This window comes from Cololabis saira, chromosome 1 (genome assembly GCF_033807715.1).
Source record: "Cololabis saira isolate AMF1-May2022 chromosome 1, fColSai1.1, whole genome shotgun sequence".
Classification (NCBI taxonomy): Eukaryota; Metazoa; Chordata; class Actinopteri; order Beloniformes; family Belonidae; genus Cololabis; species Cololabis saira.
The window spans coordinates 35645664-35668955 of NC_084587.1; the positions used below are offsets into that span (position 1 = coordinate 35645664).

The 23292-nt window shown below is 40.0% G+C and overlaps 1 protein-coding gene across 5 annotated transcripts in view; it reads right to left on the minus strand.

Annotated features, from left to right (window-relative positions):
• pnpla6 (patatin-like phospholipase domain containing 6) overlaps positions 1-23292 on the minus strand; it is a 38243-nt gene that overhangs the window by 7802 nt on the left and 7149 nt on the right. For 2 of the 5 annotated variants that reach the window (XM_061721765.1, XM_061721738.1), the window contains exons 3-30: positions 22673-22726; positions 22483-22600; positions 22309-22391; positions 21546-21637; positions 21292-21432; positions 20993-21152; positions 20622-20702; positions 20111-20239; positions 19858-19938; positions 17948-18084; positions 17205-17275; positions 15166-15266; positions 14717-14896; positions 12661-12738; positions 12293-12498; positions 10091-10222; positions 9819-9942; positions 9134-9247; positions 8988-9063; positions 8721-8870; positions 7533-7596; positions 7132-7300; positions 6846-7028; positions 6605-6723; positions 6225-6381; positions 5669-5785; positions 5519-5588; positions 1460-1576 (exon numbers count right to left, since the gene is read on the minus strand). In XM_061721765.1, coding sequence (XP_061577749.1) covers positions 1460-1576; positions 5519-5588; positions 5669-5785; positions 6225-6381; positions 6605-6723; positions 6846-7028; positions 7132-7300; positions 7533-7596; positions 8721-8870; positions 8988-9063; positions 9134-9247; positions 9819-9942; positions 10091-10222; positions 12293-12498; positions 12661-12738; positions 14717-14896; positions 15166-15266; positions 17205-17275; positions 17948-18084; positions 19858-19938; positions 20111-20239; positions 20622-20702; positions 20993-21152; positions 21292-21432; positions 21546-21637; positions 22309-22391; positions 22483-22600; positions 22673-22726 — 3304 coding nt within the window. The remainder of the gene's footprint in view (positions 1-1459; positions 1577-5518; positions 5589-5668; positions 5786-6224; positions 6382-6604; positions 6724-6845; positions 7029-7131; positions 7301-7532; positions 7597-8720; positions 8871-8987; positions 9064-9133; positions 9248-9818; positions 9943-10090; positions 10223-12292; positions 12499-12660; positions 12739-14716; positions 14897-15165; positions 15267-17204; positions 17276-17947; positions 18085-19857; positions 19939-20110; positions 20240-20621; positions 20703-20992; positions 21153-21291; positions 21433-21545; positions 21638-22308; positions 22392-22482; positions 22601-22672; positions 22727-23292) is intronic. The other 3 variants (XM_061721746.1, XM_061721773.1, XM_061721754.1) reach the window with 3 other exon arrangements.

Here is a 23292-nt window from a genome sequence, read left to right on the forward strand (position 1 = left end):
AGTGCTTTTTTGGTTGTGATCATGTAAATACATCTCTTTCAAAGTTCTAAGATATTGAGATTTTAGAAATCATCCGCTGAGATGAAAGGGTTATAAAGCGATAGCCAAATTGACCTTTTTATTATGAGTGTCTCCAGATGGAGCAGCAGGATCTGTTGATGTGACAATGTTTGGAGATGTTTCACCGTGAACATGGCAGAGAAGCAACCAGCCTATCCAGTCCTGCAGTACGGATCACAGCCAGCAGGGGGCAGGAGCAGGCCAGAAGCTGCATGGGTTGGAAGGATAAGTAGCACCACAGAGAAAAGTGAGGGGTGCCAATATGCATGGATATGTGTGAATGCTAAAGCAGAACTATCTCCCTGATGCTTTCGACATGTTCAAACTAGATTAATGACAAATTTAAGGTTTTTTTTTTCAGTTTGTGTAGGGAGATGACATGTGCAACAGCAGGATCCAGAACACTTATTGCCAAATAATTTGAATAAAATATAATTCACACCATCAATATATATTCATTAAAAAATATATATAGATAGGCCCACTCTATCTAACACGCTGGCATGCACATAACAGAAAGCAAAGCCAGGGGAGAAGACAGGAGCTGGGTAGGAGAGGTTGAATATGTTCCTGGCAGGGATGACTGAAATGAAAAAGGAGCAGGACACGCTCATGGAAATCAAGCTTGCTTCAGTCCACGGGACAGACACATCCAGGTCCACCAAAACGCACAGTGATCCGCAGCAGCAGAAGACATACGATGTGGATGTGGCGTTGACATGAATCAGCCCCCGCCACCTCAAGTAAAGCAGAAGTGTTGCCTATATGAGCTTTATAACTATCCATCCTCTACACCTGATCTTAACCTGAAAATCTAACTGAAGACAAACCTGCCCAGTCTGATTTAAATCAATTCAACATACAAATCTGTTTCTGTGTCTTTGTAAAAATATAAAGTGATAAGCAAGTATAATAAGTGCATAAGGACAACAGTTTGTACAAGCCACATCCATAACCTGGTCCGAGAAGAATGCATTTCAGCATAGAGTATGTGGGGCCTTAAGAGACTTGATGATCATGCATCTCTTTGTGACCCGCAGGAGTCCAAACATGCAAGGATAACATCCCAAATTCAAGAGAGAAAGTAAGGAATGGATTGTAGTTACAGGTGACACCAAGCTAACTGGAGAAAGTGTGTGAGTGAAGAAAGCCATTGGAAACTAGAATAAGATGTGCATAATTTAGTCAAATTTGAGGCACTAATCACATAATACTCTAAATATATGTTGAATTAAGTCTTTCCTTCCAAACCATGGACTCCCTATGTCCAGCTGGTCAAGGTGGGGTTAGTTACAAGTGTGAACTTGGGACGGAATAAGAGGAGGGTAGCCAAGTGGTTGATCGTCGAGTTGGGGACGGGGAGGAGGAGGTTTTGGTGAACGGGTGTTTAAAATCTGACCTGGGACATTGTTAACATAGCAACCATCCACAAGCAAGTGGCCATCCTTGGGGTCGCACAAGGGAGGTAAATAGGGGGTGTAGGAGGCGCTGGCTCTAACATAGCGCCAGGCGCAACCTGTCAGGAGATGGAGATGGAGAAGTAGGAACACATCAAATATGAGCCGGACTCTAATGTCACATATGGAAAAAGAAGATGAGGGCCGACAGAAAGAAGAGAAAGAAAGAAAAAAAAAAGAAGAATAAAAGAATCATAGAGAGGTAGAGATGCCTGCACAGAAGAACAGAAGCAGCTCCAAGGAACAAATCAAGAGAAAAAAGGGGATTTAATCTAAACAATTTTACTCATACCTACAACTTACAAACGTATGTTTCAAATACATATCATGAGTACTGGTACTACAATGTAAGATCCGTGTACAGCCAATTAAAATCAATCTTATAATGGCTATGAAAGGTGACAAGAGGCAGAATAATTATCAGCGTGTCTGCAAGGAATGAAGTCTGTCAGATGAGAATATTCAAAATCTCAATGTGATGTAAATGACCTTAAGTAAAGTAAAAGTAAAGTGTCTAATGGAGAACAGCTGCCTTCATTCAGTGATTTACCTCTAAACTGATGTGGATTTATCTCCTTAAATAACTATATTAGTTTTGTTAGATGACTGCTTCAAACAGGCAATGGGGGAGAAACACAAGCAGAGGGAAAGTCGAAGAAGAGAGAGAGAGAGAGAGAGAGAGAACGAGAGAACGAGAGAGAGAGAGAGAGAGAGAGAGAGAGAGAGAGAGAGAGAGAGAGAGAGAGAGAGAGAGAGAGAGAGAGAGAGAGAGAGCGAGAGAGAGAGAGAGAATCATCATTTTTACTACTGGTCCTGGAACTACACACTGCAAAGTGTAGAAGGGTGAAAAAGCTTGCGTTATCTGTGTAGTCCCAGAAACATTTCAAACGCTGCTAAACACAAGGGGAAGTAATACAAACCAATGAGGCTTTGCATCCTAAATCACTCAAAGTAACATTCACTTACTATTCACCTTAAACCAAATGGAATCGAATAGAAATATTCTGAATCACACAAAGATTTAAAAAAAAAATAAATAAATAAAACAAAAAAAAGGCCAACAAAAACTACAGAGAGCACAGAATGGAGGTAAAGGAATGATGGATGCAGCAGGGAATGCTATTAAGGGGTAAGGCGGTAAAGAATCAAAAAGGTGTAGTGTTCTGGATCCTACATGTTGACATGGGTTTGGAGGGAGGGAAGTCAGCATTTTGGGATAAGCAGCTACGCGGGTTAATATGTCTACAGCGTGACCTCTAGGAACGGGCGTCACTGCCCCGTCTACATCTGAGTTACACTCCTGAAACTTTAACACACAAATGTGATGGAGACGTAAAACAATGAAAAAATAACTATAGATGCATCCGTTTAGTGTATTAGATAGATAGATAGATAGATAGATAGATAGATAGATAGATAGATAGATAGATAGATAGATAGATAGATAGATAGATAGATAGATAGATAGATAGATAGATAGATAGATAGATAGATAGATAGATAGATAGATAGAATGGGTAAAGTGGCACACAGCAAAGGTGAGACGGAGAGGAAAATGCGTTTCTCCAGCAGTTAGTCCATACACATGCCAAGATGCAAACATGAGTATTAGAAGTACTGAAGTTGTCAGGCCTGAAGACACAAACTCCTCAAATCCACCCAAGGGTGCAAGAAAAGCACCGTCTTTACAATGAAACTTTAAGTTAGCATTAGACTGACTACACACAGAAAACGGGTAACCGGATTTGAAGGTTTATAAAGGGAGGCATTCAGACCAGAGATCTACTTAAAGTCACGTTAGGGATGATGCATTTTATGCAAGTTTTATGCAGAACACATACTCCCCTAATACAGGCACAAGCATAGGAACGGGGGTGGTTTTTAATATCTGTGTAAAATCTCTTTTTAACCGCTGGGTCGCAACATAAACGAAACACTACACTGCAAAAACTCAAAATCTTACCAGGAATATTTGTCTTATTACTAGTTAAAATGTATAATTTTTAGTCAAAACATCTCATTACACTTAAAAGTCATTAACAGAAAAATAAACTTGTTATTTGACAATTTTCACCTGTTTCAAGTAAATTTTCACTTGAAATAAGTAGAAAAATCTGCCAGTGGGACAAGATTTATCTTGTTCCACTGGCAGATTTTTCTACTTATTTTAAGTGAAAACCTACTTGAAACAAGTGAAAATTGTTTTTTTCCAGTGATGAGTCTTGTTTTAAGTGTAATGAGATTTTTTTTTTGACTAAAAATGCATTTTAACTAGAAATGAGACAAATATTCTTGTTAAGATTTTGAGTTTTTGCTGTGTATTAGAACTGGCATTTTTTTTGCTGCGTATTATAAAGAATAGGTAATTTTGTAACTAAAATTAACCATTGTATTTGACTTTGATGTCTGACATAAACACATATTTTGCTCTTATTACAAACTCCTTCGTGCATCTGAGAATTTGTAATAAAGGGGATGTTAGGGCTGTGCGATTAATCGATTTTAAATCTAAATCAGATTTATTAATCAAAATCGATGTTAAAAAAAGGAAAATCGGAAAATCGATTTTCCTTTTTTGCAGCTGGCTGCATTACAGACAGAGCTCGTCTAGTCATCTTTGTTTGGTCAAGAAAATTGTAAATGTTGTCACTTTACTAAACTCAAGGACGATTTACAGTATCTTTCAATTGCACTTCATTCCCAATAGGGAAATTTGTTTGCTATTTTTCTTTAAAAATAAAGATAAAATATTTTAAACAATTTATTCCATTGACTTTTGTAGTTTTACCAAAGAAATCGAAATCGGGTTTTCAGGGAAAAAAAAAAATCCGGATTTTATTTTTTGTCCAAAATCGCCCAGCCCTAGGGGATGTAAACCTCCTCACCCACTTGGCCAAAAATGCTTCAGCTCGACTTATAACAGAAGGATAATTACATCACTCTTGCACTTGTGACTCTTCACTGACTTCTTACCAGATTTCACAATGTTTTTAAAATCTTAATACTCCTTTAAGTGCCAACTACTTCTAAGACTTATTAACCTGGTATGTTGGATCATGACCACTGAGTTGGGCTGGGTCAAAGCTTATGAACTGTTAGGAACCTTCTGCCCACTGATTGCAGATTCACTCGCTTTCTTTCTATTTTTACATTCTTTCTTCAAAATGTCCTCTTTGTAAACGCCTTTTGGAAAAACCTTGTGAATCAGACTTTTTTTTTTTTCAATTGGTTATAGTTTTATGTACATTTACTTGACCTTAATCATCTTACTCCATTCTGTCAACCTCAAAAGCTTCAATCAAAGGCAGCTGGACTTCTTTTTTGAATATGTTTCACTTTTTATCCAAAAGAATTCCTCAACTGAGTAAACCCTCTGGATGAAAGGATATTTCTTTATGAAGTGTCTTATAAAGTGCCTTAAAATGTTTTCAAATGGATTTCAAAACGTGTTTATATTTGTCTTAGGTAGAGCCTGACAACACAGATGCATTAGTTTAGTTTGGATTACACCATAAACCGTAACGCTGAAGACATGCGGTCCAGCTGTTGTAGCATTAGTATCAGCGTTAGCGCCTTTTTGTTCACTAGATCATATCATGGCTACAAATATAACATTTATAGATTAGCTGCATAGAGAATAAGCTACTCTATGCAGCTAGCTATTCTTAATAGAGCTATAAGCTCTATTAAGAAGTCAATTTTGAGGTTGACTGAGCGCAGCATACAAGTACTGTATTTACATTGTTTAACTGCAATTAAAACGTAGTAATGCCGGTGCCAGTTTCTCACATTAGTACTCTGTCATTCAAGCAGTTTTATTATTATAGAGTTGTTATGTTAACCACTGAAAAAAGCTTAGTGATTTGTTTAACGGATATATTTATGTGTGTTTTCTCAAATAAGCAGCATACTATTTGTTCTTTGGACCCTTTTTTTAAAGCTTTAAAAAATACTATGATCAAAATAGCAATATGATTGAGAGCAGATCAGTGGTCACTCACCATCCTGATGAACACGCATGGATGAGGCTGTGATGTCAGTGGTGACGTTGAAGTACGGAAGCCACAGGTCCTGGCGACACAAAGCGCTTCACTGTGACAAACGCCACCATTACTGTTGAAAGGCAGCGGTTTAAAAAACACGACCCTTACCTCTACTTGTCTGTCCTGGAATACTTTATAGATGCTGGTGTTGAAGGCAGAACCAGAAAACATGGAGGTAATGGGATAGGTGAGGTCCAGGACTGTCTTAAAGACGGAATTCATTGCCTAACAATGGACAGAGAAAATAAAAACAGACAGAAAAATGATACAAGTGTAGTAACTCCTTCGTCTTGTTTGAAACCAGCAACCCATCCTGGAGCCTATCCCACTGTCTCTAGGTGAAAGGCAGGGGTACACCGTCGCAGGGCCACATACAGACAAACAACCACGCAATCACACTCACTCCTTCGATTAATGTACAGGAACCAACTAAGCTAAAATCAATGTTTTTGAACTGTGGAAGGAAACCAGAATAACCTGACAACAACCATACAACATGCAAACTTCACACAGAAAGGACGAGCTGTGACTCAAACCACTTTCTAGCTGTTGTTTGAATCTAATGTTTCTTTTTTCTATAAAATCAACAACCAGACAGTTCCGGTCTGAGAGTTTTCCAAGACTTGGATTCAATATTGCCGGGTAAATAAATTGGGAAATGTACCTTGGACCACTCTCTGGCTCTCTGTTTGGTTCGAACGGCACTCCTCTCCTCAGCATACAGCGCACCAATGAATGAGCCAATCGATGTCCCACCCACTATGTCAATAGGAATTCCTGCTTCCTCCATAGCTTTTATCACACCCACATGAGAGCAGCCCCTGCACAAGAGAATGCAAACATGTTTGGTGATATGGAAAAACACAAGAGTATGTATGACAGAGAAGTTAATTTGAGCAAAACAGGGGACGTTGGCACATGTTCCTTGTGCGATTTCAATTTGTATATTTGTGGCATAACACGGGTGTACTTTTCTTCACCACAAGCAGAATGGTTATTGAGGGTTTCTGACTGTGTTTGTCCAGTCTCAACAGCTTTGCTCACCTCGCTCCACCTCCTCCCAGCACAAGAGCGATGCTGTTGCCGGTCAGGACTCGGGCCAGCCGAGAGAAGTCGCTGTGTCTATCCGCTGTCTTCTGAAACACCTTCTCATATACCTCCCTCTGCACAAATATCAAACAAGCACAAGAAAATGCAAGAAAATCAGGAACATGTAACAACACCTGCGTTTACATAATGACCGAACAGAAAAAAGCAAGAGATTCTCTAAAAGTTCTCTTCATACCAGTCTAATGGGACTACGTCTCGAGAAGACCCGGCGAGGACACTTAAGGTGCAGATGTCCAGAGCACCAGCTGCGATTGTTGAGCCACTCGACCGTCCTGGACGGACCGGGCCCGTCCTCTCTGTGCAGAAGGATTAGTTGCTTCAAAGCCCGCACTGCTGTGTTTTCTAGCATCTGCTCCAACTGGAGGGGAAGAGATGAGTGGAGACAGAGTTTAAAGACCAATTTTTAGCATTACAACTTTCCTTTCAAACCCTCTTGCCTGCACACACACACACACACTTACTTCTCCCAGCGTCGGTTCCTGGTCCCCCAAGCCAACGATGAGGATGCAGTCAGCCTGCCGAATGCAGCGCTGAGTCCATGGGGTCATGCTGCTGTCGGTCTGGTACAGGACAATCCGATTGATGTCCTCCTGCTGGGCCAGCCAGCCAGAGAGACGATACTCATGGATACTGAAATTAGACGGAAGAAAACAAGGATGTGAGACGAGAATTATAAGAAGTATGTCCATTGAGACAGATCAAAGTAATCTTTGTGAGAACTACATAGTGATACTATATGTCATAGTATGAAAAGAAGGCTGGGATAAAAAGCAACCTGCAGCAATGAGGGAGATCATAAAAAAAGGTTCAAAGTGGCTTTTGCAATGATGGAAATTTCCACTGAAATTATTATAAGACAGACCTGTCCAAAGCAGAAGCACCCAGGCGCTCTTTGATTATTTCACTGGTTAGAAGTAGAGTGGGCCCTACAAGTATCAAACAGAGGCAGTGTGACATTATTTTACACAGAAAACAGCCGAGAACTTTTACATCTGTATTCCAACATATTTTGGATTAACATAATAAACATAATAAACATATATACCCTGTATTAGGAATGGGTGATATTTTACCGTTCACGATAAACCGTCAAAAAAACCGTCACGGTAAGAATTTGTATCTCGCGATAAAAACGATAAATTGAGGAAATGAGAAAGAAAGAAAGAAAGAAAGAAAGAAAGAAAGAAAGAAAGAAAGAAAGAAAGAAAAGGAGCAAGAAAGAAAGAAAGAAAGAAAGAAAGAAAAGGAGCCAGAAAGAAAAGAAAGAAAGAAAAGGAGCCAGAAAGAAAGAAAGAAAGAAAGAAAGAAAAGGAGCAAGAAAGAAAGAAAGAAAGAAAAGGAGCCAGAAAGAAAGAAAGAAAGAAAGAAAGAAAGAAAGAAAGAAAGAAAAGGAGCCAGAAAGAAAGAAAGAAAGAAAGAAAGAAAGAAAGAAAGAAAGAAAAGGAGCCAGAAAGAAAGAAAGAAAGAAAGAAAGAAAGAAAGAAAGAAAGAAAGAAAGAAAGAAAAGGAGCAAGAAAGAAAAGGAGCCAGAAAGAAAGAAAGAAAAGGAGCCAGAAAGAAAGAAAGAAAGAAAAGGAGCAAGAAAGAAAGAAAGAAAAGGAGCCAGAAAGAAAGAAAGAAAGAAAGAAAAGGAGCCAGAAAGAAAGAAAGAAAGAAAGAAAAGGAGCCAGAAAGAAAGAAAGAAAAGGAGCAAGAAAGAAAGAAAGAAAGAAAAGGAGCCAGAAAGAAAGAAAGAAAGAAAGAAAGAAAGAAAGAAAGAAAGAAAGAAAGAAAGAAAGAAAGAAAGAAAGAAAGAAAGAAAGAAAGAAAGAAAGAAAGAAAGAAAGAAAGAAAGAAAGAAAGAAAGAAAGAAAGAAAGAAAGAAAGAAAGAAAGAAAGAAAGAAAGAAAAAGATTGATTCCCGTTGATGACACTTTTTGTATTGGTATTTTTTTTATCGTTATCAGGATAAATGTCAGAAATTATCGTGATACATTTTTTAGTCCATACCGCCCATCCCTACCCTGTATTTGATAAAAGGAGGGAAAAAATGGAAAAACTGGAGGCTTACCTATGGCACTGAGGGCATGGCTAAGCTCCAAGTTGAAGGCATTGATGGGAACTTCATCACCTACAGGCAGCACTGCCACGGTTGAGAGATTGCTAGCAGGGTTAGTAACATCAGCACTGGTTGCCATACTGGGCAAACTGAGGGCTGAACCTACGAGACAGAGACACAGTGTCTGAACTGAGTGTGTTACAGGAAGGCAATGTTGAAGGGAGAGAGAAAGTGCCAGAAAGTCTGGTCATAAAAGAAAACTTCTCTACATCCACCTACCTGAGAATGGCCCACGGCCCTGTTGTAGGTTTCCCAGAATCTTCTGGCCCAAAAGGTGGATTAACCTTGTTACTACCTAAAAGCAAAAATAAAACGTCAGTATCACATGGTAGAAAAGGCTGTCTTTCACCAATAAAGTCCCAAACCTGTGGATATCGTCTTTTGATGTTGTTCAACGTTCCCTCGGGCAGTTTAACCAGCTCTGTGTCTCTCACGGCGTGGACGGTGGTGGCTCTGGGCTGCTTGGTCAAGGCCTCCACCTAAAGCACAAGCAGGGACAGAGACAGATTAACTGGATTAGAGCAAGCTAATAATACAGGATCTAAACACTAAACTGCTAAAAATATTAGCTAAATAAAAAGTCACCATAAGCAAATGGTAATGTTGGAGTTTATATTAATTTATATTAAAGTTTAATAAAGTTTAATAAATTGACCGATACAGGACATGTGTCCTTTACATCGGTATCAAGAATAACTTACAATAAATACAAAGGACTAAAATTTACATTCAAAACATTTCATTAAATCACACACAGATTAATTGATTCCATTTTGCATCACCTATCAGCTCTAAAATCATACAAAAAGTCTTTGTTTGACCATAACCTATCCAGTCTGTTCTTGAAAGAGTTCACAGACTGGGCCTGCACGACTTCCTCTGGAAGTTCATTCCATTCTTTGACCGCGCGCATATATATAACTATGCGCATATTAACATAGTTATTATTGAAGGCAGAATGCAGGGATAACCTGGCTACCAGAATGAATAAATAAATATATAGAAGTTCTTTTAAAGTAAAAACATTGACTGAGAAGAAGTTTTTCTCACCACACCAATCAGGTCACCTCTACCATACTCCCCAACCAACTCTTTCTTGCCATTTGCCTTGCGAATGACTGAACGTAAACGTCCATTCAGAACAATGTAGGTGCAGTCCGATTGGTCATCTTGTCTGTAAAAAAGAAAGGGAGAAAAAGTTAGCTAAAGTACGCGCTGTTAATAAATAACAAAATAAAACAGAACCGTCACCAGAGCTGAAAATGGTGTTGGCACTTAATTGCAAAAATCTTTCGCCATCCCAGAAAGAAAGCTGGGTATACCTGTAGAGAGCTCTGCCAGCTTCAACAGCCATCCAGTCAATAGCAAAGTCCATCTGCCTGACGAAAGCAGACATGCGTATGGCAACTGTGTGGGCCACACTCAGCACCACGCTGGGCTGCTCTCTCATGATCCTGCAGGGGGCGGCACACAGGACAGACACAAACATCAACACCTGATCCACTGAAATCTGGTCACAATCAACCAAAGTAAAACATTCTTTGGATGGATGGACACACGCTGACAGAGTAGGACATGTCACTGTCTTATAGAGATTTGTTCTTGTACAACCTACAAGAACAAAAAGTTGGGATGGTTTGAGAAATACAGAAAATAGTTATTCTTGGATTTACATTGAATTCATTTTCACTTCATTTAAGTTGATCATCTGCAGTCATGTATGTCAGGGGTGTCCAAAGTCGTTCCTCGAGGGCCAGTGTCCTGCATGTTTTTAGTTGTTTCCCTGGTTCTAATTAAGGGTCGTCACCACCTTGTCATCAAAGTCTGGATAGTTCTGTTGATGACCAAGCTCCTTGTATCACGGTTTGATTAAAAAGGGACACATCTAAAACATGCCAGAAAACCGGCCCTCGAGGACCGACTTTGGACACCCCTGAGTATGTGGTTATCGTAATACATTCCAAAAAGGTTCAATGGGGGCTATTTAAAGCTAAAAACAAGGTGATAAAAAAGAAAATTATCGTTTATTCAAACAGGGGACACATCCGGACAGGACAGAATACAGACTTGCATCCTGAGTTGGTACAAAAGCAGTATCCATGAAAGGCTGAGTCTCCGAGGAGGAGAGGATGGGCGGGGGATCTCAAGTTTAATAACAAGTGTTTAAAAACATCAAGATAAAAAAAAACAAGATACCATTAAGTAGGGGTGTAACGATACACTAATCTCACGATACGGTACGATACACGATATTGAGGTCACGATAACGATACGATATTATAGCAGTATTTTTTTAACAACCTTGAATGAGGAACATATGACTGGAAAAAAATGTCTTTTATTTGAAAGACACAAAATACAAAACAATGCTGTACATTTGCCCTATTGTTACAGTTTGTAATGCTTTATAACTGTTTAAGTTTTAAAGAGAAAGCCAGGCCAACCTTTTTCCACAAACTGAACTAAAAGTAAATGTCAGGTTTGCATTATGCATCTTCAGTTTCATACAAGTACAAATATTTTGCCACAAACTGAATAGTTTCTCTCATGTATGATTTGACTTTTTTCTTTCTAATTTAACAACTAAAATTAAATAAATAAATAAAAGTAAATAAATACATAACATTTTACATCATAAAACAAATTTGATTCATGCTCACCTTATAAGTGTAAGAGGAGATTTATTTTTGTTAAGAAGGTTATTTTGGTAATTCAGGGTTCATTATTTTATAAATATATTCTTTATATTCTGATGTAAATCAGGGACTATAATGACACTAGTCAGTTTATCTGTAGTTGTTAATATGTTTTAAATTTGGCGGAGTGATACAGCACTAGGTGCTGTGTTGATGTTCTAAAATCCTACACTGTTGAGTGGACATTAAAGTAGACTGGAGTCAGCAGAAGTTTCCCCGTGTTTATCCTACTCACGACCCGAAAAAGGTTTAATTTAATAAGGTAAGGCTTAACTCTACACCAGACTTACATTAGTAAAAGTTCAGAGCTCAAAACGGGACCACAAAATGGGACTAGTTTCTTCTGAGCGGAGTAAGATTTTGGTCCGCGGGTCGAGGTGCGGTCGCGGCCGCGGTCAGATGCGCGTTACTAGTCAACACAATAGATTAATATTAATAACCCAATATCGCGATACACTTTGTCACCTCCACGACACGTATTGTGACGTTTTTGTATCGCGAAATTTCGTGACACGATATATTGTTACACCCCTACCATTAAGGGAGTCAAGTAATCTAATATATATTTTAAAACTGTTGTGAGAAGGAATAGTGAGATTACACAATGGCAAAATGTTTCCTGTCTAAACTCTTTCAGAATGTGTTTTTACAGTTTAAACGTACAGCATGAACTATCTTGGGTTTGTGTAACTGTAAATAAAAGTAAAAAAAAATAAGAATTGCCAGAGTTTGGTGTGGGGCTGTGTGTGACGTGCAGGGAATTGAGAAATACATCCACAGCATCATCTACAAAGCAAGGTTTCCCCACAGTAACGATGAGAGACTCACTCGTAGAAATCTGACTTGGAGATCTTCAGGTAAGTACAGTCTCGGACAGCCTTAACGGTAAAGATGAGGGGCTCTCCAGTGAGCACGGCCAGCTGGCCGACCATCTCTCCGGGATGAATCACAAACAAGCAGACGGCCTCCTGTTTGTCAATCATCCGCTGGTACACGTGCAGACAGCCAGACAGGACAAAGTGCAGACTCACATCCTTCAGAGGTGAAAATCAAACAATCAAACAAATTAGCTGTGCTTTTATTACTGTTCTTATATCAACATTACATACTACTACTATACTTGCAAATGCTCTACTGATAAAGGAAGAAATACAAGTACGTACAAAAGGGGGTTTGGTGTGAGTTGTGTAAAGTACCTGGTCTCCCTGTCTTGCTAAAACAGCTCCAGCTTTGGCGTGGTGCAGAGTCACTTTCCCACTTAATAATGATGGGTCCTGGATGAGAGAAAACCCGTAAAGAAAAGTACAATAACACTCGCACAGCCACCTTCTTTTTGCTGCGTCACTGCACTATGTGAATTGCACAGGGGGTGGAACGGCTTAGCATTTCGTTCTGCGGCTCTGCCGTCTTAGGAGGCGGTGAAAGGGCTTCAATGTGGGGAAAATGAGTGCTGTGTGAACGGGCGTTGTGGAAAGGCATGACGGGGGAAACAAGGATGGCTGCAAACTCCCTGAAGGGGATGAAATCAGTCTGTCACAGGGATGGTGAGACGTGACCTGGTGGCTGGTTTAAAAAAATAAATAAAAACAGTGATGGCAGAGGACAGACTGTATTTCAAACTCTGTCATTCGACTTGGGGCACTAGCTACTCGGCAAAACCTGCTGCTGTGCTCAGCAACCTCCTAGAGGATCATCTACCGCGTGAAGCCTGACTGGCATCTCTATCCCACTGAATCTCCCCCACATGCATTTTGACAAACGCCATCAGCAATGGGGAAACTGAGACCAGCATAGCTGTGTCTCCCCTATGGGAACGACCAGGTTGGAACTTTAAGACCATGTTTTATTCAGCCTTTATTCGGCTGAATAACGCATCCAGTGACAAGGGGCTTAAGGGACTTGCTGATGACTTTGGACTAGGCATGGGGCGATATACGATATTATCTTATATCGCGATAAAAAACGGCCGCGATAACGTTATCGTGGGGTACTGTAATTATCGCCGAATTTTATTTTTTTTTTTTTTGGTCACACAAGGCTACCAGCCAGGTAGAAGCCAGTGTTATTTTTTTTCATGTATTTTATTAATATTATTTATTATTATTATTTATTTAATATTTTTTCAGAGAGTAGTACAATCCGTGTGCATTTGACTACTGTGGCACTTTATTTTCACTCAATCTTTGTGTTGGCCATGCAGCTTTTGTTTTGTATACTACAGAGCAGTGCCTTTATTTTATTATTTTTCCAGAGAGCCGTACTAAGTAGCAGGCAGCCAGCCACTGTTAAAGTTTCAGAGAGTAATTCAATCAGTGTGCATTTGGCTCTACTTTGTCACTTTATTTCTATTTGTCACTTATTTCTTTCGACTCTCAGGGAAGTATTTTCTTACAAAAAAAGAAAGTTCAAATAAGTACCGGTACTATAGTTTACACTTTGTAATGCATAACATTTACAGTACACTATTTGTTCTCTACCTCAAGTGTCACTGTGTTGAGAATGATTTGAGAATAAATGTTCTGAAGGAACCAGTGGATCCACGGTTAGTGTTTTTCCTTGCATTTTAAGAATTTTATAAGCGACACGCTAATATTGTGATAATATCGTAATCGTGATATTTTTGTCCACTAATATCGTGATATGAAATTTTCATATCGTCCCATGCCTACTTTGGACTGCAAAGCAAAGGAAAGGAACTGTCTTTAGATTACGGAACACCACAAAGCTTTGCGAAAGAACACACTCGGGAGGGAATAGTTCACCCTCCCACGAATACTGTCAATAAACAGCTAGAGAGTGAAAGCAGAATAAAACACATCTTTATATCTTCAATGCTCTGTGAAAGTGACCAGTGATGAAATGGTCAAATGTCGTGGAAAAACCCAAGTGACCGGCTTGATGGTTTGAAAGATCTAGCAGCTCAATACCAGCTCAGAGGCAACAGAGAGGATCTACTGTGTGTGAAGGGTCCAACTTCCTTCCACTGATAGAGCACAGAAGCCTTCAGAGATTATAGTCAGTCACAAAGGCTTAAACATCACGTCTTGATGTTCTACAATACATGTTCAATGTATTCATATCGAAAAACCTTGAACAAATTGTAGCTAAATAAAATGACTGCAACCGGTAAGAATGGTTTGTATTAGCATGATGAAGAAATGCTACATGGACAGGCTGCTGAAGGTTCAGTTACTAGAACAACAAGGATAGAAATAGAAAAAGAAACTGAATGAGTGAGAATGGAAAACAAACCTCAATCCTCATTAGTCTGAGAACCTCTTTCTGAGCTTCCTCAAACAGAGTCGCACTGGAGCGGCCGGATACAGGTGTAAACATGTTGTCTGCAGTTGACTCTTCTTCGGGATACAGATAGATGCCTGATGGAATCTCATCTACTGTCACTTTCCTCTCACGTTGTTCCTGAGATACAGACTGGAATAATGACCACCACATTAATTCATTTAAAAAGACACCTGGATTTAAAAGAGCTCTTGACATCAACACCTCTGGCAAGCATCGGACATTAAATATAATCATCAAGCACAATTCCATTTTTAGCTTTCCTAACTACTTTAATCCATCGCTGTGGTTCGCTGTCTTCTTTGTTTTTGATATCCATTATATTGTACTTGTTTCCAAAAGTACCCTTTTTTGTCAGGGAATCAAAGTCCATCTTATCTCATTCGTAGAAGAGTACTGACCCGAGAAAAGGTGGGGGGAGTATTTCCGTCTTCTGCAGAGACAGAAATCCGTCCTCTTTCATATGCCATGTCAAAATCAGACCTCAGACCTTTCTGCATACCTGCAAAAAAAAACATTTAAAGAATTTTTTTTTCAGTTTTCATTTTTTCTCAGAAATATTAAAGTACTTTTCTCACAGAACATTAGAGTTTAAGCAAAGCGCAGTAAGAGACTTTTTATCTTTCATCAAGCTCAAAGCCTCTCTGACAGTACAAAACCTTAAGAGCTTCAACAAAAGCTCCGGACCCAGTTATGTTAAAGGGGACCTATTATGAAAAACAAGTTTTCTCTTGCTTTAACATATATAAAGTGGTCTCTCCTCAGCCTGCCAACTCAGAGAAGGAGGAAAGCAACCAAATTCTGCAGTGTCTGTACAGCCGCCCGGATGAACAATCGAGTCTGATGTGGCTTCTACGAGCCGTTCAGATTCTGCTCCCTTTCATTACGTAACGAAAATGCGATTTACATAGGTTGGCCTCCGATGCGTGAAACCACGCCCACAACTAACTTCGCCGGCCGGAGCTTCCGCCATTTTTTCGTAGCGGTGTATCGGGTCATTCAGGCAGCCAATCAGCACAGAGCCTCATTATCATAGCCCCGCCCACTCAGAATCCCACATAGATAATGAGGTTAGAGAATGGGATGATAAAGACATGGCTCAGAGGCTGAATTTCTAATTTATTTATAAAAAAAAAATCAAAAGCTTGTTTTTAAGACATTCAAGGCCTGTTTAAAACAGGTATTAGATGCCATAATAGGTCCCCTTTAAGTTAAGTTTACTGTTACCATGGCAACTTAAAACATAGGCTGATACCCGTGTTCCGATTTTGTCACTCGTCAAAATGTGACGTGTCGTCACTGAAATCTAACTCTGGAGTGTAGGATCAGATGCCGTTAACTTAAAGGAGCATGAGGCAGGATGGAGGCAGGATTTATGAAAAGAATTCGTATACGTTTTAAGTTTTCTAGTAATAATGTCAGGTGAAGCGTTCCAAACCAAAAAGGATGAGCCCTCTAGTGTATCTGTCTGTTGGCTTGAACAGGCTGTGTGCTGCAAAATGTGCTGCAATTCCGGGCCGGAATTTCCCGCGCTGTCCTGCGGATGTGACGTCACATGACGCTGCATGTGCGTTCTCCCCGTTCTCCCGTGCCGGCTTCACTGTTGGCTGCAGTACCCCCGACGGCCGTCGTGGTGAAGGGTGGCGCTAGAGAGTCTCATTTCTTAAAAGGAGCCTCATGCTCCTTTAATATTCAAAATCAATGTTAAATAAAAGGTAATCATTGAATGAGATGGAAGGCTTCAACGTCACTTCCGGGGTCAATGTCTAAATTACACCAAAAAAAACAACAATAAATTCCAGCGCAAATGCACGAAACTAAATACAGATGACGGGATGTAATTTCAGAATTACTGCAGGTCCAAAGGTCATTGTAGTACAGTGTGAATAGTACATAACCTTGACTTTATTTATGAAAATTAGGTGTGAAACATTTGGCAGTCCGAAAAAAGCTATGTAGAGAAAGAAAATCGACTCTCATATTTCCATCTACATACTGTATGACTTTCCCACTTTAACTCAATTAAAGTCAATTATTTTACAAGGCCTCATCCTTTTGTGTTTATGAGTAATTACAGGAATAATAACATAGATAGATGCAACAACTGCCTCGTACCTCAACATACCTCTCTGCAAAATGAAAAGTAGAATGGGCTCATTGAAAAAATAAAAACAAAGCGGTTTCATGATTACTAGTGGAAACATCAACTGAATAGATGTATGCTGCAGATGTGTGGCGCATCAGGCATTGTCAGTGGACGTAAACTTGTTCTGGTGTCAGACACATATTTCAATTAATTTTTATCCAACGGTATCCACAAGCATCTCACTGTTTCTTTTTCTGAAGTGCAAATTGTGTGTTGCACATTAACAACAAACGCTGTTATTTGTAAAACTAGAAAACGGTTATGTCATCAATCTGACCCAGAGTGGTGCCTCACCAGAAATGTCCACAGGCATGGAGATGGTCCTACTAAGGGTTGGCACTGTTCCATCTTTTCCTTGTCCTCCTGTGAATAAATAAGATATATTGATGAGCATTATCAGCATTTATAATAAGTCTGCAGGACACACAGTAGACTGGGAGCGCTGTTCTGCTCTAGTGGACAGGAGGAACTGCACTTCAGGCACACTCAAGCAAGAGCCACATCTCAACCGAAAGAGCATTTTCCTAAAACCAGGATTCTTTACTGGGCCCCATCCATGTCAGCTCTGGAATAGGGTGTGAAACAGAATTCTGAGGGAGTCGTTTCAGTCTCAAAAGTGTCCCTGTTTGACGGGTATTCCTTTTAAGAATTATTAGTAATTCTGTTAAATTTATGCCAAATTCTTAAACTCTGTTAAGTAAAGTCACAGGAACATTTGTAACCATTTGTACATTCACACTCAGATCTATGTATATTCTACCCCGTGCATCAAGAGCTGCAAAGTTAAGTGAGCTCTGCAAACCCACTAGAACGATGCATCTCGCTGCTCTATCTGCTCTCCTCCTGTTCTTCCTCTCAACCTGGGCCGTGTTGAGATTAAAATGATCCCAGTACTTGGCTTAGTCCCTGGTCACTGGTGTGAAAATGCTGCAACTAGGATTCTCCTCCCTGTCCCCGAGGACATTCAAGTGGGAGAGATGCGGGTTCTGTAAATTGCCTTCTGCTAAAATTGCCTTCTGCTGTGTACCTATAACCCACCTTGAGCTTCACCCTTCATGGCAGCTTCCCGATGCTCCTCCGGCACTGTCAGGCTGCCAAACCGTTTGCCATGGCGAACAGGACTGGTGCGTGTAGCGTGGGGAGTCTGTGGCGGCAGACGTGAAGGATGCATTTCCTATAAAACAGGCCAAAGTTGGTGCGTGTGAGATATGAGACAACATTAACAACGACTTGATGAAGTAGTTCTCTACAATTAACGCTGAAATTGGTTCCCTTTTTCTTGAAAAATTGCAGACCTATCCATACTTATTTGATATGCACGGGAAAAAAACTGCTTAAGAAAGCATTTTACTTTAACTTCCTGTAAAATAGCTCTTTGCAGAATGAAAAGGTGATTGGGATTGTGTGACAAAAATGTCATTTAAAATCAGAACTGAAGACCATTTTACTATTTTAAGAGAAAGATATTCTTCCACATGACTCCACACAATGAAGAGCCAAAACCCTAAGAAACCTCCATACACATCAACAGATGAACAAGTATGTTAAAGGTATTGTGACATAATTTTTAACATGCTTTTAACACTATTAAAAGTCTTGGCCAATATCCCTCAAATGTGTCTAAAAGGGTGTAACAAGAAAAACTTCACTCCAGTACTCCATGCCTGGCTTTTTTTATGACGGTGTTTTTTGCCTGTGAAAAACGCTTCCTTTTCCCCCTTTCCTGTCAATCATTGCCCCGCTCCTCCTATACCTCCAATACCTTTAAATAGATTAGTATTTCAAACAAACAGCAAATACTGGAGAGGTCATGACCATACAGGCGTTAAAGACGTTTATTGAAGCCTTCACCTTTTATAGAGGGCACATTTTAACAGTGAGACGATTTCATATAGACTGGTGGACAAATTAAGCTCTTTTAGACCAGACTAGTAAGAACCACAACACAGAAAACTGAGCACATCAAACACACATTATACCGCTTCACTCTTTACTTTTTAAATACACTATATATTTCTGATCTCCTTGCAGAATCTAAAGTGAATAGCATGGCTCAGCAATGTGTCTGATAAATTATTTCACAGAGGCACTCAGTTAGTCTTTAAAAAATATAATATTTACGTTTTTTTAACAGTTTTAACATCAACAAGGCAGTGATCAATTAATATCATAATATATTAACCTATTACATATCATGTAAAGATTTACTGGAGTAATTGTGTCCTTAGGCAAAGAAGACCTCCTTTCATTGCTTGTGTTTTAATCTGTGCTCCTGCTCTCTTTGTTTTGGTAGCACGTCTAGTCACGTGCGTGTCGTTCTTCCCAAGACTGACTCCATAAATACCTCTCAGCGTTTACAAACGGACCTCCCACACAGCAGTGAAGTGTCTTAGTAAGTTATGCTGGCTTGTGAATGAAAATATAGTAACTTTACTTCCCTGGAGCCTCCTCAAAGTTCCCGTAACTTCAACGACAAATCTTAGCTTACTGATAAACCAACAGTTTCTTTTAATTGTTCTCAAGCCTGTGGTGTTTGTTGAAGTTTGCACACAGATCCACACACAGACGGGCCTGGCCCGCTCCGTCCCACCAGGAAACTACACGTCTTAACCGACTGCAGGACAATAGGGTCAGCAAAACCCAGCTCAGTGAGTTACAGAAGGAGTGGCAGGTTCAGAAGGAAAGAACTAGCATAGAAGACTTAGACTTCACTATATACAATACATAACAAAACAAATGCTACTGCTCTGAAAGTGAAAAATAATCAAAATATTTTTGCTTAGCTTTGTGATTCTAATGACAGTCCTTGAGTTTATCATCTGGTTTATGAAGCTGATGATGCAAAATCCCTACTGTTTGTCAAAAGCTCATGAATCAACATGTAGTATGAGTGTGAGCACAGCGTGCCTGACGTGTCTGAGTGTCTGCATGCGTGTGATAAACTCACGTTACTGAAGAGCTCATTGGTCAGCCCCAGATAGTTGTGCAGAGCGAGGACTGTTACTCTTTGGAGACGAACCATGATAATCTGAAGAAATAAGACAGGAAATGGTGCATCATATTAAGAGAGATGGACAGTTTTAAGAAAAATGAAATCATGTCTGTGATCACACGTTTAAAAATAGTATACAGTGCTGGATTTGAAACTGTAATATTTTAACTCACACAATGAGAAAAAAAAAAAACAACACACAATTTACCTGAACTACTCGCACTAAACTCTCAGGGTATGTCTCAAATATAGACAGGAAGGCCTCGACAGGTAAACGGAGAACAGTGGAAACCTCTGCAGCCCGTGCGGACACTGTTCTGTAAGGCTTCTGGTGGCCCTGTACACAAAGATCCCACAGAATACTTGACATTTTCTGTAATTAACTGTATTTTATATAGCCCTAACCCTTCATTGCTTGCAAACATTTTAAAACTGCACACTTTGAAACCATGAAGGGCTCAATTGAAACCAAACACCAACCAAGTGTGAGTCATGCCAGAAGGAAAGGTTTGGAAAGTCAGGAGGTGAACTTGAATGATGTGAGGGGTAAGGAAAATAAAAAAAACAAAAACCAGGATGGGTGGGTGGGTGGACTTTAATACCGTCACAGAAAAGTTTGCATCAATTGCAGCAGTTTATAGAGTATTGAGAAAGCCTGTGTGCGTAGGGCATGTGTGGCACGGCACCTTAATATGCACAGCTTTGTGAGTGTGACCTACTGTGATGACATCCAAAATGCTGAGGAGGCTATGGACACTGTCTCCCGCGTAGACCTCCTTCACCACATTTTCTTTGCCATCCTGGAAGACGAGGTGCACATATTAAGCAACTGGTGTGCCAAGATTTTTCTAAATAAGTTCCTCAACAAAACTAGATTATAGGTGGAGCATAAGGATTATTTGAGGGAAATGTTAAAAGACACCCATGAAATTAAAGCATCTCAGTAGGCTTGTGTGTGTGCTTGTATGAGTTGCATGACACTTTCACAAGAGTGAGCAGAAGGTCATAAAATAAGCAGTCACACCCAACAATTTAATCCACAAATTTCACGTGAAAACAGGATGAACAGGAAGGAAGGAGGGCTGTGTACCGTTCCAGTAAGGCACAGTTCTAGTTTTCCATCCTGAACCACGTAGATGCTGCTGTCTGGTTGGCCTGGTCTGAAAACGTATTCCCCTTGCTGAAACTGCAGAAAGACCATGTGCTTGCACAGTTCCAGGAAAAGGGGCTTCTCAAAGTGACCCAGCACACTGCAGTGAAGGACAACATTTCAAAAAGTTCAGTAGACGGATTTGTCAAGTGTTTTTTTCACAATAGTGTATGTTTTGTCTGTGTTTAGTAATACGAAAAGCTTCCAACAAAACAAAATCAGGCTGTTAACAGACCTACCGGACATTTTTGAGCATGTAAAGCACCTCGGACGGGAGGTGGGAGTTGGCCACATCAAATTCGGTGAGGTCTGCCTCCAGCACTGAGGGAGGGGGCTCCTTGGCTTGAAGGGTGGGTACCTCCTTCTTGAAACGCAGGATTCTACAGAAGTGAAAACGTACGACGATGTTATGGAGAGAGGTGAAATGAAGACGATAAGAGTACAGTGAGGAAATCTTAGGGGTTGATTGGAAGTGAGCTTCCGTGAGCTTTACTTTTTGGCAATGTTGAGCATCTTCTGCTTCTTCTTTAGTCGGGGCCGAGAGGAGGAGGATGTACCCACCAGGGAAGAGGTAGACTGGGAGACCTATTGGGAAAACAGGAATGACACATTGTTACCAGTCTACTAATTCTGCATTATGCAATGATGTGAGTGAGAGCCAGCTACTACCGTATTGACCCGAATATAAGACGACCCTGATTATAAGACGACACCCTCTTTTTCAAGACTCAAATTTGAAAAAAGACTTTTTTTTAAACGCCAAATAAAATTTTTATACAGAAAATAATTACAGTAAATCTGAAACTAATGATTATAACAATATATTTGAGAGAAAAAGCATGTTATTTTGCCTCATTCAAATCATGATCTTGAAGTTTGCATCATAACTTCGTCGACCCACTTTTCTCCAGATTGTTGCTACGTTTCTCCTTTTTCTGTTATCTCTTCTGTTATTTTCTTCTCTTTTCTTTCTTACCGCTATTTTTTATTTTTCTTCTTCATGCTACTGCTATTTTTATTTTTCTTCTTCGTGACAGGGGTTCGCTTTGGCCTGGGGAGTTAAGTTCGGCATTCGCTTTAAAGATATCTGGCGCCATCTAGCGTTGTGAATAGGTATAACGTCTAGACCCCGAATGTAAGGCGACCCCCACTTTTTCAGTCTTATTTCAATGCAAAAAACCCCGTCTTATATTCGGGCCAATACGGTACTTGGATACTGGCTCTTTAAATATCATCATTATTAGCCAGTCACTCACTTTACGCATGATCTTTCGCCCATAGAACATGACCTTATCCCTCTTGCGGAAGCGGTATTTGGGTGCTTCCTGAGCCTCTAGATCTGTAAAATATGATAAATGTCAAAAATACCACAGAAATCCACACAACATAGTGAAAGAAGTGAGTCATGGATTTCAGTAATAATTACTGACTTCGAAGCTTGATCCTCCGCAAGACGAAGAAAATGAGGATGGCAATGAGGATTATGGTGATACCTGCACCAATCACCATCCCCACCATCTGAGCAGAGAAGAAAGGAACGGGAACAGACTGGGTGACCAGAGTTTTTTGCAGTCTTAAAACAGAGGTATGACAATATATCAGAACTGACTGCGGACTCACCATGCTTGTCTGTAGTTCCTCCTCCACAAATGTCTTGAAGTTATCAAATCTGTCCTGATGTGGCGAGAGAAATGCAAAGTCACATTTTTATTGTGAAAGTGAACACGCCTCAACTTCTACACCCAGTCTAATGACTTTTTCACACTGAAATGCAGGCGTACAAAACATGGAGCCGGAGGCTTCAACGCTGCTGAAGAGTGTAATTGAGGTGGAATGTGGAAATGAGGGATTTTCCCTGGAGGAAGGACGACGGGCATGTTATTGCAAATGTGAGGATGAAGAAATAGTCGGAGCATTTCATCTGATGTTCCTTTTATTCCATGTGTAATACTGTTTAAAATACATCATCATGCATGGCTAACCGGCCACCTGTTTACTTTAAGACTCAGGACTTCCAAAAAGAAAAAAAATCTTAATCACTAAAGTTCGTACAAATAAAAGCAGGCACTCATCAAACGAGACTGTCCGTGGGAGCAGTGCAGAGATCACATGGCCAAGATAAACAGGAGCGTTTACTTAGTTTGAATTTAAGTGTGTGTTTGGCCAGCAAACCATCAGGTACAGTAATATAAGAGTGAAGAGCAATATGTTTTTAGAGTTCTGGCTGACTGCCAGTGGCA